The sequence below is a fragment of the Aythya ferina genome (genome assembly GCF_964211825.1).
Source record: "Aythya ferina genome assembly, chromosome: Z".
NCBI classification, from domain to species: Eukaryota; Metazoa; Chordata; class Aves; order Anseriformes; family Anatidae; genus Aythya; species Aythya ferina.
Window position 1 is genome coordinate 49513760 of NC_140299.1, and position 12318 is coordinate 49526077.

Consider the following 12318-nt stretch of genomic DNA (forward strand, 5'->3'; position numbering starts at 1 on the left):
CTAGAAGTGATAGAAATAACTGAGAAAACCAGATTGTCTGGGCAATGACAGTTTAACAATAAAAGGTTAACTGAACTAATACAACCCAGATGTATATGTGATTTTAAATCTAATATAGACATTTTGTGCTATTGATTTATAGAAGTTTGACCAACTGCTGTCTGGATATGCAGTATAACTCACATACGAACATGCTAAGCATATTTCACGCTATTTCAATTACATTCCTGCTTTTGCTAAACAAGGAGCAACCAACCACCCCTCACACTATACCCTGAAAGTCATCAGTGAGAGACCTGAATAAAGCAAGGAAAGGCACACACTCTACAGAAGAACTTTTATAAACATCCCACTCTCCCCAAAAATTCAGTTGGCTTTCAGTCATTCCTTTCTTCCGTCTTTTTCCCATAGCAAAAAGAGGTGTGCATCACTCCTGCGCTACCTCCACAGTTTCACAAACTTGTCCTGACATATCCTCAGCTACCAGCAACACCACAAATACCTCTCTCACACAAGATACTTTCTAGTGTTTTCCTTCTATTTCTTAGCTCCTCCATTTTTAATGGTATTACATCTTGGAAATCATGGATGCTTCTGTTTTTTTCCCTTCACAACTTATCATTAACTACCAAAATTAATTTTCATTCTTGCAGGTCTGAGGCATTGTTTTAAAGGAAAGAAAAAACTGTTCTTTAAAAAAAAAAAAAAGTGTTGAAACATAGAGAACGTATGCTCACTTTAAAAATCCTGACTCGTTTGCCATAGAATGTACAACTGGTGTGCACAATGAGGTATGGATAAAAGTCAGTGAAGGACTTGGAGAAAATACTAGCATCACTAGCCTTAACAGAAACAACTGAGAGAGGTTCAGTGCTCTGCCACTCTGCCTCTTCCTTTTAAAGCAGCTACATTCAAATTTTAGAGTGAAAACTTTACTCATTTATATAATCAAATATATCAATATATATAAATCAAATATAATTACCCATTTTTGTGATGTAACATCTCTCTTTGATGTCTTGTCAACTAACCTTGATAATTTTATATTTATTAATTAGAAGGGGTAGAGATCTTGAGTGACTCATAACAATCTCATTATTTTTTTTAAAATAAAGCTACACAGGAGATAGCATATTTCTCATTTCTAATCATGTCTTAGAAATATATTACAAAGGATGTGTTTGTATGGAAACTAAGCAACTTAAGAGAACAGAGGGCTATTATGAGCAGGATTGGATCACAAATCAAACCTGTCTCAGGATGGAGTGATTATATGATTACAGGAGAGCTCTTAGAAGGAGAAAGGAATCATTACCACATGGTCTGCGGCATCTTGGCCCAACATCTCACATACCATGCCACAGCATTTAATATTAAAGGAAACAAAGATCTTTATAGTTCAAACATAGCCTTGGCCCAAATCAAAACTGATTTTCTAAACCTTGCTGTATTAACACTACTGTTCCTATGTTTAAAAGATTTATCCTTATTATCAATTAAGGCTTCTCAGATACACAAAACAAAAATACACCCAAATGCTGTTTCATCCAGAAAGGTAAATGTCAATAGCAGCAGACTGTGGTCTCAGAACTCAAGAAGGAAAATAAAAAAAAGTTTTTAGTCCTTTATCTTTACATAGATCTTTGTTGGTTTGTATTTCTTAATGATGCTAATCAAACATTTAAAGTGATGCCATCTTCAGTTCTCATTTTCTTTATGGAAAAATAAAAATTAACAATATTTAGTAGCTCTGTTTATAATTAACTTGCTGCTCAGTTAGGATAAAGCAATGTTATAAATAGTGCTTTGATTGTACCTATACACCAGTTATTCCAGTTGGTCATAGTCGCAGTCTTGGTTTTAATTTTCTATGGCTTCTCTACTTATTTCAGTTATTTTTCATTAGCTGTTCAAGGTGAGATTATATTGATGAGATTTTAATAAAACAGAGATGTTAACCAACATAACAGGTACAATTGTGCTGGAGGAAGGCAGATCACTAACCATGCCGAAGCAGCCTCACGTGAACAACCTTTTTGAACTGCCGTGTTGGGAGACCAGACTTCTGAGTGGCCTCTTCTCCTCTTTCCCATGGTCACGTTGCCATATACCTCCATGAGGAGCAAACCTGACTTAGATTCAACCTGTGCATTGAAAGAAAGGGCAATCTTCCAGAAGCACCACCATCCTTCATCCGTTCTTCTACCACATGCAGAAGTGCAAAACCAAAATTTTGGTCTAACATTTCATTTTTCCAGGTTTGTTTCTGTTTTTCTGCAAAGAAACCTACTTTTGAAACAGATCAAAGCTATTTTCCATTCAGGACTGACATCACCATACATGCCTTACCTAGTCCATCTATTTCTACTTCTATTTTCTACTTTCTATTTCTAACAAGTTTGGTATTGATTGTTTAATGATGTTTAAAACACAAATAAAACGTAGCAAGTTAAAGTCAACTAAGCAAAGCTCTGGGAACCTGTGACCTCTCCATAACAGATAATCACAGAGTACCCTAATTCACAGACCAATACTAGGCAAACTGTGTAAGTAATATTATAGCATTTTAAATAGGTAACTGAAAATATACATATTAAAAAAAAAAAAAAACCACTAGTGATTTCTCACATCCTTTTGTCCTGAATTAGCCCTATTATTATTTTTTTTTAATAAAGAGGGGATCTAAAAAAAAGATTTTCTAAATAATCTAAAAAATAATAATCTAAAAAAAAAATTAATAAACATATTTTTTTGCATATATGTGTTATGTCTTTCATTTAAGAGTTCCAAGAAGCTGGATGTCTAGGGTGCAGTGTATACTGTATTTTATCCTGGCAGCTTTCAGTACAATTTCATTTAATTTTATATATCCATTTTTAGGGCCAGTCCTCTTCAATGTCTTTATAAATGATTTGGATGTAAGACTAGAAGGTGTTTTGAGCAAATTTGCCGATGACACCAAACTTGGAGGAGTTGTGGACTCAGATGAGGGTGGAAAGGCCTCGCAGAGAGATCTGGACAGATTGGAGAGCTGGGCAATCACCAACCACATGAAGTTTAACAAAGGCAAGTGCCGGGTCCCGCACCTGGGATGGGGCAACCCTGGCAATACATACAGACTGGGTGATGAGACGCTGGAGAGCAGCCCCGCAGAGGGGGATCTGGGGGTTGTGGTTTCCAGCAAGTTGAATATGAGCCAGGAGGGACAACCATATCCTGGGATGCAGCAAGCACAGCATTGCTAGTTGGTTGAGGGAGGTGATTGTCCTGCTCTATTCTGCACTGGTCCACCCTCAACTCGAGTACTGTGTGCAGTTCTGGTCACCACAGTACAAGGACATTAAACTGTTGGAGAGTATCCAGAGGAGGGCAACAAAGATGGTGAAGGGCCTAGAGGGGAAGACGTATGAGGAGTGGCTGAGGGTACTGGGACTGTTCAGCCTGGAGAAGAGGAGGCTGAGGGGGGACCTCATCACTGTCTACACCTTCCTCGCAAGGGGAAGTGGAGAGGCTAGTGACCTATTCTCTGTAAACACCAGTGATAGGACCTGTGGGAATGGTGTTAAGCTGAGACAGGGGAAGTTTAGGCTGGACATCAGGAAGAGGTTCTTCACCAAGAGGGTGGTTGCACATTGGAACAGGCTCCCCAGGGACGTAGTCATTGCACCAAGCCTGTCTGAATTTAAAAAGCAATTGGACTGTGCACTTAGTCACATGGTCTAAATTTTTGGGCAGACCTGTGTGGTGCCAGGAGTTGGACTTGATGATCCTTATGGATCCCTTCCAACTCGGGATATTCTATGATTCTATGATATCCTTTTTTTGCAATGTCAAACTTTAGCCCTTATGTATCAAATGGACCATGAATATTGATAATGATCTTTCTCTTTCCCTTTCTCTAAAAAATTATTAGCAATCTAGGACAATGGACATTTTATTTCATTGCTGTCATTCCAGTACAATTTCATTCTGCTTGTTCTGAGACAATTTGCAAAGTCAGACTATTCTCAGTGGTTCAGCTTTGTAGAGACTGTATTAAGTGTCCTGAACTTAACAGTCTAATGGGTTTAGAGTATCTTAAACATCTACGCCCAACAATGCACCTTCATGTGTCATTCTCCTGGTTTAAGTAAATACTACTCATCTTCAAAACACAATTTTTGTCAGAAGTAAAAATTGGATACATTTCATGTAATGGTTGTTCAGAATCTTATGAAGTACCAAATAAGCATTCCATAAGCTAACATGTCACGTAGGTTTTTGTTTTGTTTTGCTTTAACATCCTAATTTGTTTCAGTTTTATTGTAAAATAGGGCATTATCATCAAAACATGTTTGTTAACATGTCATCATCCAATGATAGCTGGCATGTCTCTTCATGATGCAGAACTACTGATATCCACTTTTTTGCACTATTGCTACAGACAGTGCAGCTATAGTAAATATGTGATTCCTTGTCTATAATCGACTGACAAGATTTTGAAATATATGGTTTTGAAAGGCAATCAGGACTAAAAAAAAAAAAAAAAAAGCTGATAAGCACCATACACTTTCTAGAAAATGGGCCCTTCCTTGGATTGGATTGGAGATATCGTATGACTCAATCCCACTCAACTCACTGGGAAAATGCACATTACATTCCATTGTAAACAGTATTTTGACATTAACTCTTCAAAAGAGATTTAGATTACCATAAATATACCCTTGTACATTTTGCATTCTTATCAGTGAAATTACTGAACCACACAGATGAATTTCAAAGCTTCTCCCTCATAAATTAACCCAGTGTAGTTTAATCTGTTCAGATAGATCTCCAAGCAAGTTCTGTTAGTGAACTCTAGGCACTCTAAGCACTGCTCCATACAGAATAGCTGTATGGAGCTGCATTCTCCTGTCCCTCCTCTGTGTAATGTTTGCTCCTGTTTGCATTTCCTAACAGTCTAAACATATTTCATTATTTTAGGTATGACAGAGAAAAAATAAATAAATAAATAAAATTATTTCTCTACATAGCTGTTCTCTATTTATTGCAGACTGCTTCAGTTAAAGGACAGGAAAAAAAAAGGAAAAAAAAAGGAAAAGGGAAAAGAAGGGAAAAGGAAAAGGAAAAAAAGACACTGGTGAAATCTCTGTTCATCACTTCCTTAGTACAGAGTACTATGTAAGCAATGCAGTGCTAAGAAACAATGGTATTAAATGTCTCTCTGAAATGAAAAAAGTAGGTGATAAAGAACACATTTGTGGTATTTACAGCTGTCTTCTGGGAAATGTAGTGAGACTACCTCAACTCCCATGCTAGCAGCAAAGCAAATTGCTGGCAGAACCAGTAGCCAAATTTCTTAATTCTATGCCCACAGAAAGCTTCTGCTACAACATGCTCTAAAAGAATCACCAGTTGTAAGTTGATTTATATTACCAGTTAAAAATAAAACTGTTCAACAACATTTTTTTTTTCTTATTTCATATATTATGGCAAAACACAAGCAAGCAGTGGAAACAACTATTTAAATAATTAATGGTCTGGTTCTGCAGTTCATCTCTTTCACAACAGCAGTCTCATTGGCATCGGCAGGACTGCTTGCATCCTGGTATTTGGCTAATGATGAACAACAAGCAGGCAGGCAGCATACAGATGGAGAATTCTTGGAAACTTCTCCTTATTAATCTTCCCATAGCACCCATACAAAGTACCACAGACCAAAACATACTCAGCAAATCCCATTGAGCTACAAAAGGATGTAAAAACTCACAGGTGCTTTACCAAGGGGTTGGAAAGGGCTGTCACCATAGATTATGTGAGCTCTGAGATTACACTGAGGTTACAGAATCAGAATCACAGAATGGTTTAGGTTGGAAGGGACCTTAAATACCATCCAGTTCCAACCTCCCTGCCATGGGCAGGGACAACTTCCACTCCACATTGAGCAACCAGGTTGCTCAATGCCCCATCCTGCCTGTCCTTTGTTGTTGTTGTTGTTTGTTTGTGTGGTGTTTTATTGTTGTTTTAGTTGTTTTTTAGTTTGAGTGTTATCATGTGATGGAGTTTCTTTGCACTTCATATGCATATCATCTTTAGTTTGATAAGAAAATATCCATCGTTTTATGTTTCCTTCATTTCACAAGACAGGCTGTCAGATGAAGCCAATGTTGACAAACAGAACTTGATTAGCAGTTATCTTGGGGTACAACTCTCATTTTCACTATAATAATATTGATAATAATATGTGAATAATCATATTCACAGGATTAACATACGTTACAATCCCCATTATTATCATCCATCCACACTGCCTTTGACAAATAGCTCAAGGAAAAAAAAAAAAAAAAAAAAGCAAAGCAAAACAAAACAAACAAACAAAAAATTATCACTGAAGCTTTCAATAGCTGTTAAGAACTATGGGGAGGCTTTAATGTTGTGCTTCACCCAACCTGCAACCAGTGAACTACTCAAAATACATCTAAATCCCACTCCAAGAGGAGAAGGTGCCTAAACTATCTGTAAGAGAATTCCTCTATCTTTCTGCCTAGAATAGGGGCAATTAGAGGTCCACAGACCTCTATTATTCCGCAATCTCACTGGCATGTCAGGCCTCTCCATGCCTTACCCATGAAGCTGGAACCACCACTGACATCCCAACTGGGATGGCACCACAATTTTATCTGTTTGTTTTTCTTCCTTTTACTGAAGACACTGTACCTTTTCACAACACTAGCCCTACAGCAAAATTTCCCATCAGCTATGCATCTGCCTCACCATGTATTATATCATGCCAAACCTTTTCTTTTGGCCTTTACTATTCTTCAGCCTTCCTCCTGTGTATCACAGTCGCTGTCGTCTGTCAGTCTAGAGTTACTTTGCTTGCTAAATAAACAGATTCACTAAAAGGCTACTAGCTACAAAGCAGAAAAAAAAGACAAGTTGAAGTTTTGTTGTTAAAGACTGTATTTTACACTGAAAAGAAAAATTGATGAGTGGAATCTAAATGGCATAATGTGTCTTATTGCTAACTTCTTTGGTTTTGCACAGTGTATGCAGTCTATCAATCCTAGTTCAAAGTTCGCAAGTTTTTGAAATGAGCATCCATGTAAGACATTCATACTACATTTTCTCTGAAATTTCATTATATTTAAAATGGAATTTAAATTGTAACGGAGGTAACCACAATAAAATACTTGTAGGATCAAGTTTCAATGGGTTTTTATATCTTAAAACAAAAAAAATGTAGTCTGAACTATTGCTTGGCTTTTCTTGCAGGGAAAGGGCTAAAGGAAGCAGGACGGAATATGCAATGTATGTATGATGTTTTTTCAAGACTCTTGGAAACAGCAACTCACATATGTAATGGAGCCCAAGCAATGACTGAATAAAGAATGACAAATAACTTAAGATTTGTTATGACAACTTTTACATAATAGCACTGTGCAAATTTTTAACTATGTGCCTGATGCAGCAACACTCAAGAAGAACAGCTGCTTAACCATTTCACTGCAAACAAGACTAGGCAGTTGACAATCACAACACTGGTCAACATCAGCAACAGTTCTCAATTTTATTTGAGATACATAGAATAGCATTTGTATTTCAGCTGCAGCTTACTGAATGGGGAACATGATCTGAGCATGTGCATGCTTAGACTGCTGGTAGGCTGAAAGTAATCTGGTAATCCCAGGAAAAATCTGACTGATTCAAAAATCACTAACAGGACTTCAAGGGCACTGGGGTCTACTTAAACAATGAGTATCAGTTTATAAATTGAGTCAAGGGAATTACAGATACACAACGATGTACATCATTTTTGAGCAAATATTTGTGATAATTATTTCTTACTACCAATTTCTTTGCAAAAATTTTCTCCAGCCTAATTTTACCCACATGCAATATAGAAGAACGTAAAATTCTAACCAGAACAAGGAGTACAGAAGTCAAATGCTTTTGCAGAATATAAAAAGCCTTTATCTGATTGCTTCCAAATCACCCTCAGTTGACTTCCAATATTTTTCTCCACAATTAATTCTGCTACCATGATTTGGAAAATTTGACAAAACGTCAATAATTAGATGCCAACCACTTAGAGTTGTGTGAAACTTGGCGGTTTCACTTTGCAGGAGTGCAGGCAAATATTTTATTTGGTGTCAATCCATCTATGTTCCCTCTCCACCACTTTCAGTTTGGGTTTTGAGTAAGTCCAAACAGGCAAATGAATAGGCAGTCAAAATTTCCACATTTTACCTGGTCTCACTTCACAACCATGCAAATAAAAACCAAGCAGGCATATCTTCATGAATTAACAATGGAACAAGTTAGATGTTCAAGTTTGGAAAGAAATACAAGAAATTATCTACCATGTGATTGTGGAGATTTACACCCAACCACCACCAAAAAAAAAAAAAAAATACAAGCAGGGTCGTGACAACATTAATCCTCCCTAGTTCCATTACTCTTTGTATTCTATATTCTGTAAAGTGCTGCAGGCGTGTGTATTTATGATACTATATAAAGGCCCAAAATGAGAATAATAGTAATAATAATTGTTTTTGTTTTAAATCCTGCCAGCATTTTACATCATCCCAGCTGCTTTCTACTCTTTCCATCCACCCCCGAGTATCATGGGATTGCAGCTCACTGGATCACCACTGCTGTTGTCAGTGTGCCCAATTCTGGTCTTTATCTGGTAAAAATCAGGAGTGATCTAACAGAAATTACAGCAGGTGAAATTTTCTTTCAAATAGGTGAGGTAAAGGCAAATGTTCCTGAAGGAAAACCTATTCAGAAGGTCTGACTCTGTTGATGTTTCTTTTGATAACATATTCATTATGCACTTCAATTGAGAAAATGGAAGGAAGGGAGGGTATGGAATCCCAAATCCAAGTAACTATGGGTACAATATGTGTGGAGAAGTTGTGGGGTACTGCAAAAAGGACAAAGGGATGAGAGAATTGAAAGAATGAAGATGAGAAGGCAGACATAAGATATTGGTAGAAATAGGAAAGACAGAAAAGCCTGAAATCTGAGATGTAGAAGATTAGGAGGGGGACAAAAATTAGAATGGTAACTTCTATATGGAATGAAAATGAGGAAAAAAAGTGTGATATATGTACTGAAGAAGAGATGATAATACTGGAAAAAAGGAAGGTGAGTGAACTTGGTGGGTAATTACAGGTACACACTGAGAACCAAAATTTAATTAGGAATATAGATGAGAAAAGTTGAAGGAAAAGTAGCATTGGAATAAAAAAGAGATCAAAGGAAAAAAGGCATGGAACTGAGAGAAAGAAGTTCATCTGTAAATGCAACAAAAAAATCAAAACTTTACAGCCTAAAAGCAGAAGGATTTGAGAAAAGATTATGAATGGGTTAAAAAAATTATGAATAGCAAAATGGTTAAAAATAAGGACAAGTAGAGGTATGACCCAAGAGGATATGAAAGACCTCAGGAAAGAGTTGTGAGTGAAAAACAGATGGAGATGATGCTGGGATGGAGACCTTGGTGCTGCCCCTGCATGCAAGGTCATCTTACCAATCCACCACAGGTGCTGAAGGAAGCGAAGGAGCCTGGGTAGCGAAGAACAGCACCGCTGTAGTAACAAGCTCTCTCAGGCTGCAGTTGTGCAGCACCAGGTGGGCTTTTGCCATCTCCCCCGAGCCGTTCCTCCACAGCAAAGCCAGGAGCCAGGAAGCGGCTGTCCCTCTTGAGCAGCAGGTAGAGCTCCCGAGCAAAGGCTGGGATCCTCAGCAGCACTTCATCTCCATCCTCTGCTGGAGGTGGTGGTGGTGGGGATGGTGCTGGTGGCAACTGAGAGGCAGCACCAGACCCCTGGGGCAGGGGGGACCAGTGGTAAAACTCCTGAGACTCATACTCATCCTCGGTGTCCTCTTCTTCTGCTGCCTCCCCTGCAGCCTGCCCCTGCCCCTCCACCGAGGAAGAGATGGAGCGCACTTCCCGGGAGCTGCCCGCCATCGGGCTGGGTGTGATGGGGGCGTTGGGGGTGCTGTTCCGGTTCCCGCAGTTGGGGTCGGCACTGCAGCCACCCCCTCCACCACTGCCTCCCGCTGGCTCCTGCTGGCCCCTGCTCCAGAGCGCAGGAAAGACAATTTCCCACTCCTCAGAGTCTTCCGAAGCATGGAGACCTGTGGGAAAGCCAGCAGATTCTTTAAATGAGTAGGGCACCCAGCTGCACACAGTGCCAGCCAGAAACCTGCACTATGCCTCACGACACGCTCCTTTGGGTTTCTAGCCCACCAAGCACACCACCCAAAACACAATGGGCTCTGTTTGGCCCTTCCATCCTGACCTTAGCAGATGGGCTAGATGCTAGATGTCCCTGTGCCTGTTCAGGGCGATCTGACACAGAGCAGTGTCCTGGTTAACACAGAGGGAGATGGCACTCAAACTGGGCAGAAGGTGTGTTTGTCCCAACAGCTGGGTATGTTCTGTGGGGCCATCATCTCCACTCAATAAGTTGCACAAAACCTTCTTCATTTAGACAGAAAAGTGGCAACTTTTCCTTTCCACAGAGCTCATATATATATATAAGGGAAAAGCTGAGCAAAAAAAAAAAAAAAAAAAATTTGAAAATGTCAACCTTGCTCTCAGCACGTTCCATAAAACCCGCCGATTTCAAAAATGTAGCCAAATTCACTCACCCTCCACAGCTACACGCTTGCAAGTGCACGTACAAGTGGCAGACGCGTGCACACGCTGCATCACCGGCACTGTAACCGAACTCAGATACCACGAATGATGCCTGTGTACTATGCACACCATTATCACAATTGAACCAAAACTCGCGCCGTACTTCCATTATATAATAGCGCACACAGCCCATATCAGCCCGAGACACCGGGCGGCTTTACGCGCATCCCCAGGCGTTCGGCAAGCCGCACGACGATGACAGGGCTGCTGCTGGAAACCCGCGTCTCCCGCGCGGTGGGCCACCGCCGCTCGCACGGGACGGGCGCCCAGCAGCGGGCAGGCACCGGCGGCTACCGGCACCGGGAGCTACCGGCAGCCGGCCCTGGGCTCGTCCCCGCGGAGCGGAAGGCGCGCACTTACCTGCGGCCAGCCCGCTTGACAGCACGCACAGCTGGTAGAAAACGCAGCAGACGCGGCTCAGGCGCATCCTCCCGCCCGTCCCCATCGGCCCCGCTGCCGGCGGGGCGCCGCGGGCCGGGCCGGGCCGGGCCAGGCAGGGCAGGGCAGGGCAGGGCAGGGCAGGGCAGGGCAGGGCAGGGCCGGGGGGCGAGCGCGGAGCCCCGCGGAACCCCGCGAAGCGCGGCCACCTGGGCGCCGCGGCACGGGCAGCGCGGGATGCGAAGCGCCCGCGGCGCGTCCCCGCCTGTGCCTGCGCGCGCGCGCCCGTGTGCGCGCGTCGGCGCGGGAGGGAGCGAGGCAGGGAGGCAGCGAGCGCAGGCAGCGCGGCCCCTGCGCGCACACAGCGCCCGGCGGCGGGCGGGCAGCTGCGCCCCGGCGGCGGCGGCGGCGACCGCGCTGCCCCCGCCCGCCGCTCGCCCCCACGGGGCGGGACGCGACGGGACCCGGCCCGCACCGCCCCGGCACGGCCCCGCCCCGCCCCGCCCGGGCGGGCACCCGCCGCCGAGCCCCCCCGGACGGGTGGCTCCCCGGGCACCGGGACGGGGGGAGACCCCGGAGCCCCCCGCAGACCCGGCGGGTGCGGGACGCCCACCTCCCGGCTGCGCGCTTCGCACTCAGCCCGCCTGCGGGCTGTGCCTCCGCTCGGGAATGGCGGGGAATCGCCGTTCCCAACCTATTTTTTGTTTTGTTTTATTTTATTTTATTTTATTTTATTTTATTTTATTTTATTTTATTTTATTTTATTTTATTTTATTTTATTTTATTTTATTTTATTTTATTTTATTTATTTCACTGTATTTACATCACATTATTTTATATTATTATATATATATGTATATATTATATATGTGTGTGTGTGTATATATATATATGTATATACACATATATGTGTATATATATGCATACATGTTTTTGTACTTCTCTTCTAAACTCCTTTTGCCCCCATGACGTAGCCATACAGGGAAGCCGAACCCTTCACACCCCAACCCTAGTCAGCAGAGGAGCGATTAAATGAGGAGGCGAGCAAAATCTTTAAACGCACATCTAACATTAGCATGAGCTGCAGAAGCAACAGGTAAACATCTCCCTTTATAAGCCTGATCTCTTATCATAACTTCTGCTGCTTCACCTACTGTTGGTGGTGTCAAAGGTGACTAATTTGCCTTAGGGGAAAGCAGAGCACTCTACAGTGAAGAAGAAAGCCATCTGTGCTGTTAAGGGCAAGC

The 12318-nt window shown here is 41.9% G+C and overlaps 1 protein-coding gene across 1 annotated transcript in view; it reads right to left on the reverse strand.

The window, feature by feature from the left end:
- Positions 1–11450, reverse strand: part of ADAMTS19 (ADAM metallopeptidase with thrombospondin type 1 motif 19) — a 160354-nt gene extending 148904 nt beyond the window's left edge. The window contains exons 1-2 of the mRNA XM_084503183.1: positions 11054–11450; positions 9518–10128 (exon numbers count right to left, since the gene is read on the reverse strand). Of these exons, the coding sequence (XP_084359309.1) occupies positions 9518–10128; positions 11054–11138 (696 nt within the window). The 5' untranslated portion in view covers positions 11139–11450. The remainder of the gene's footprint in view (positions 1–9517; positions 10129–11053) is intronic.
- Positions 11451–12318: the final 868 nt, after the last annotated feature.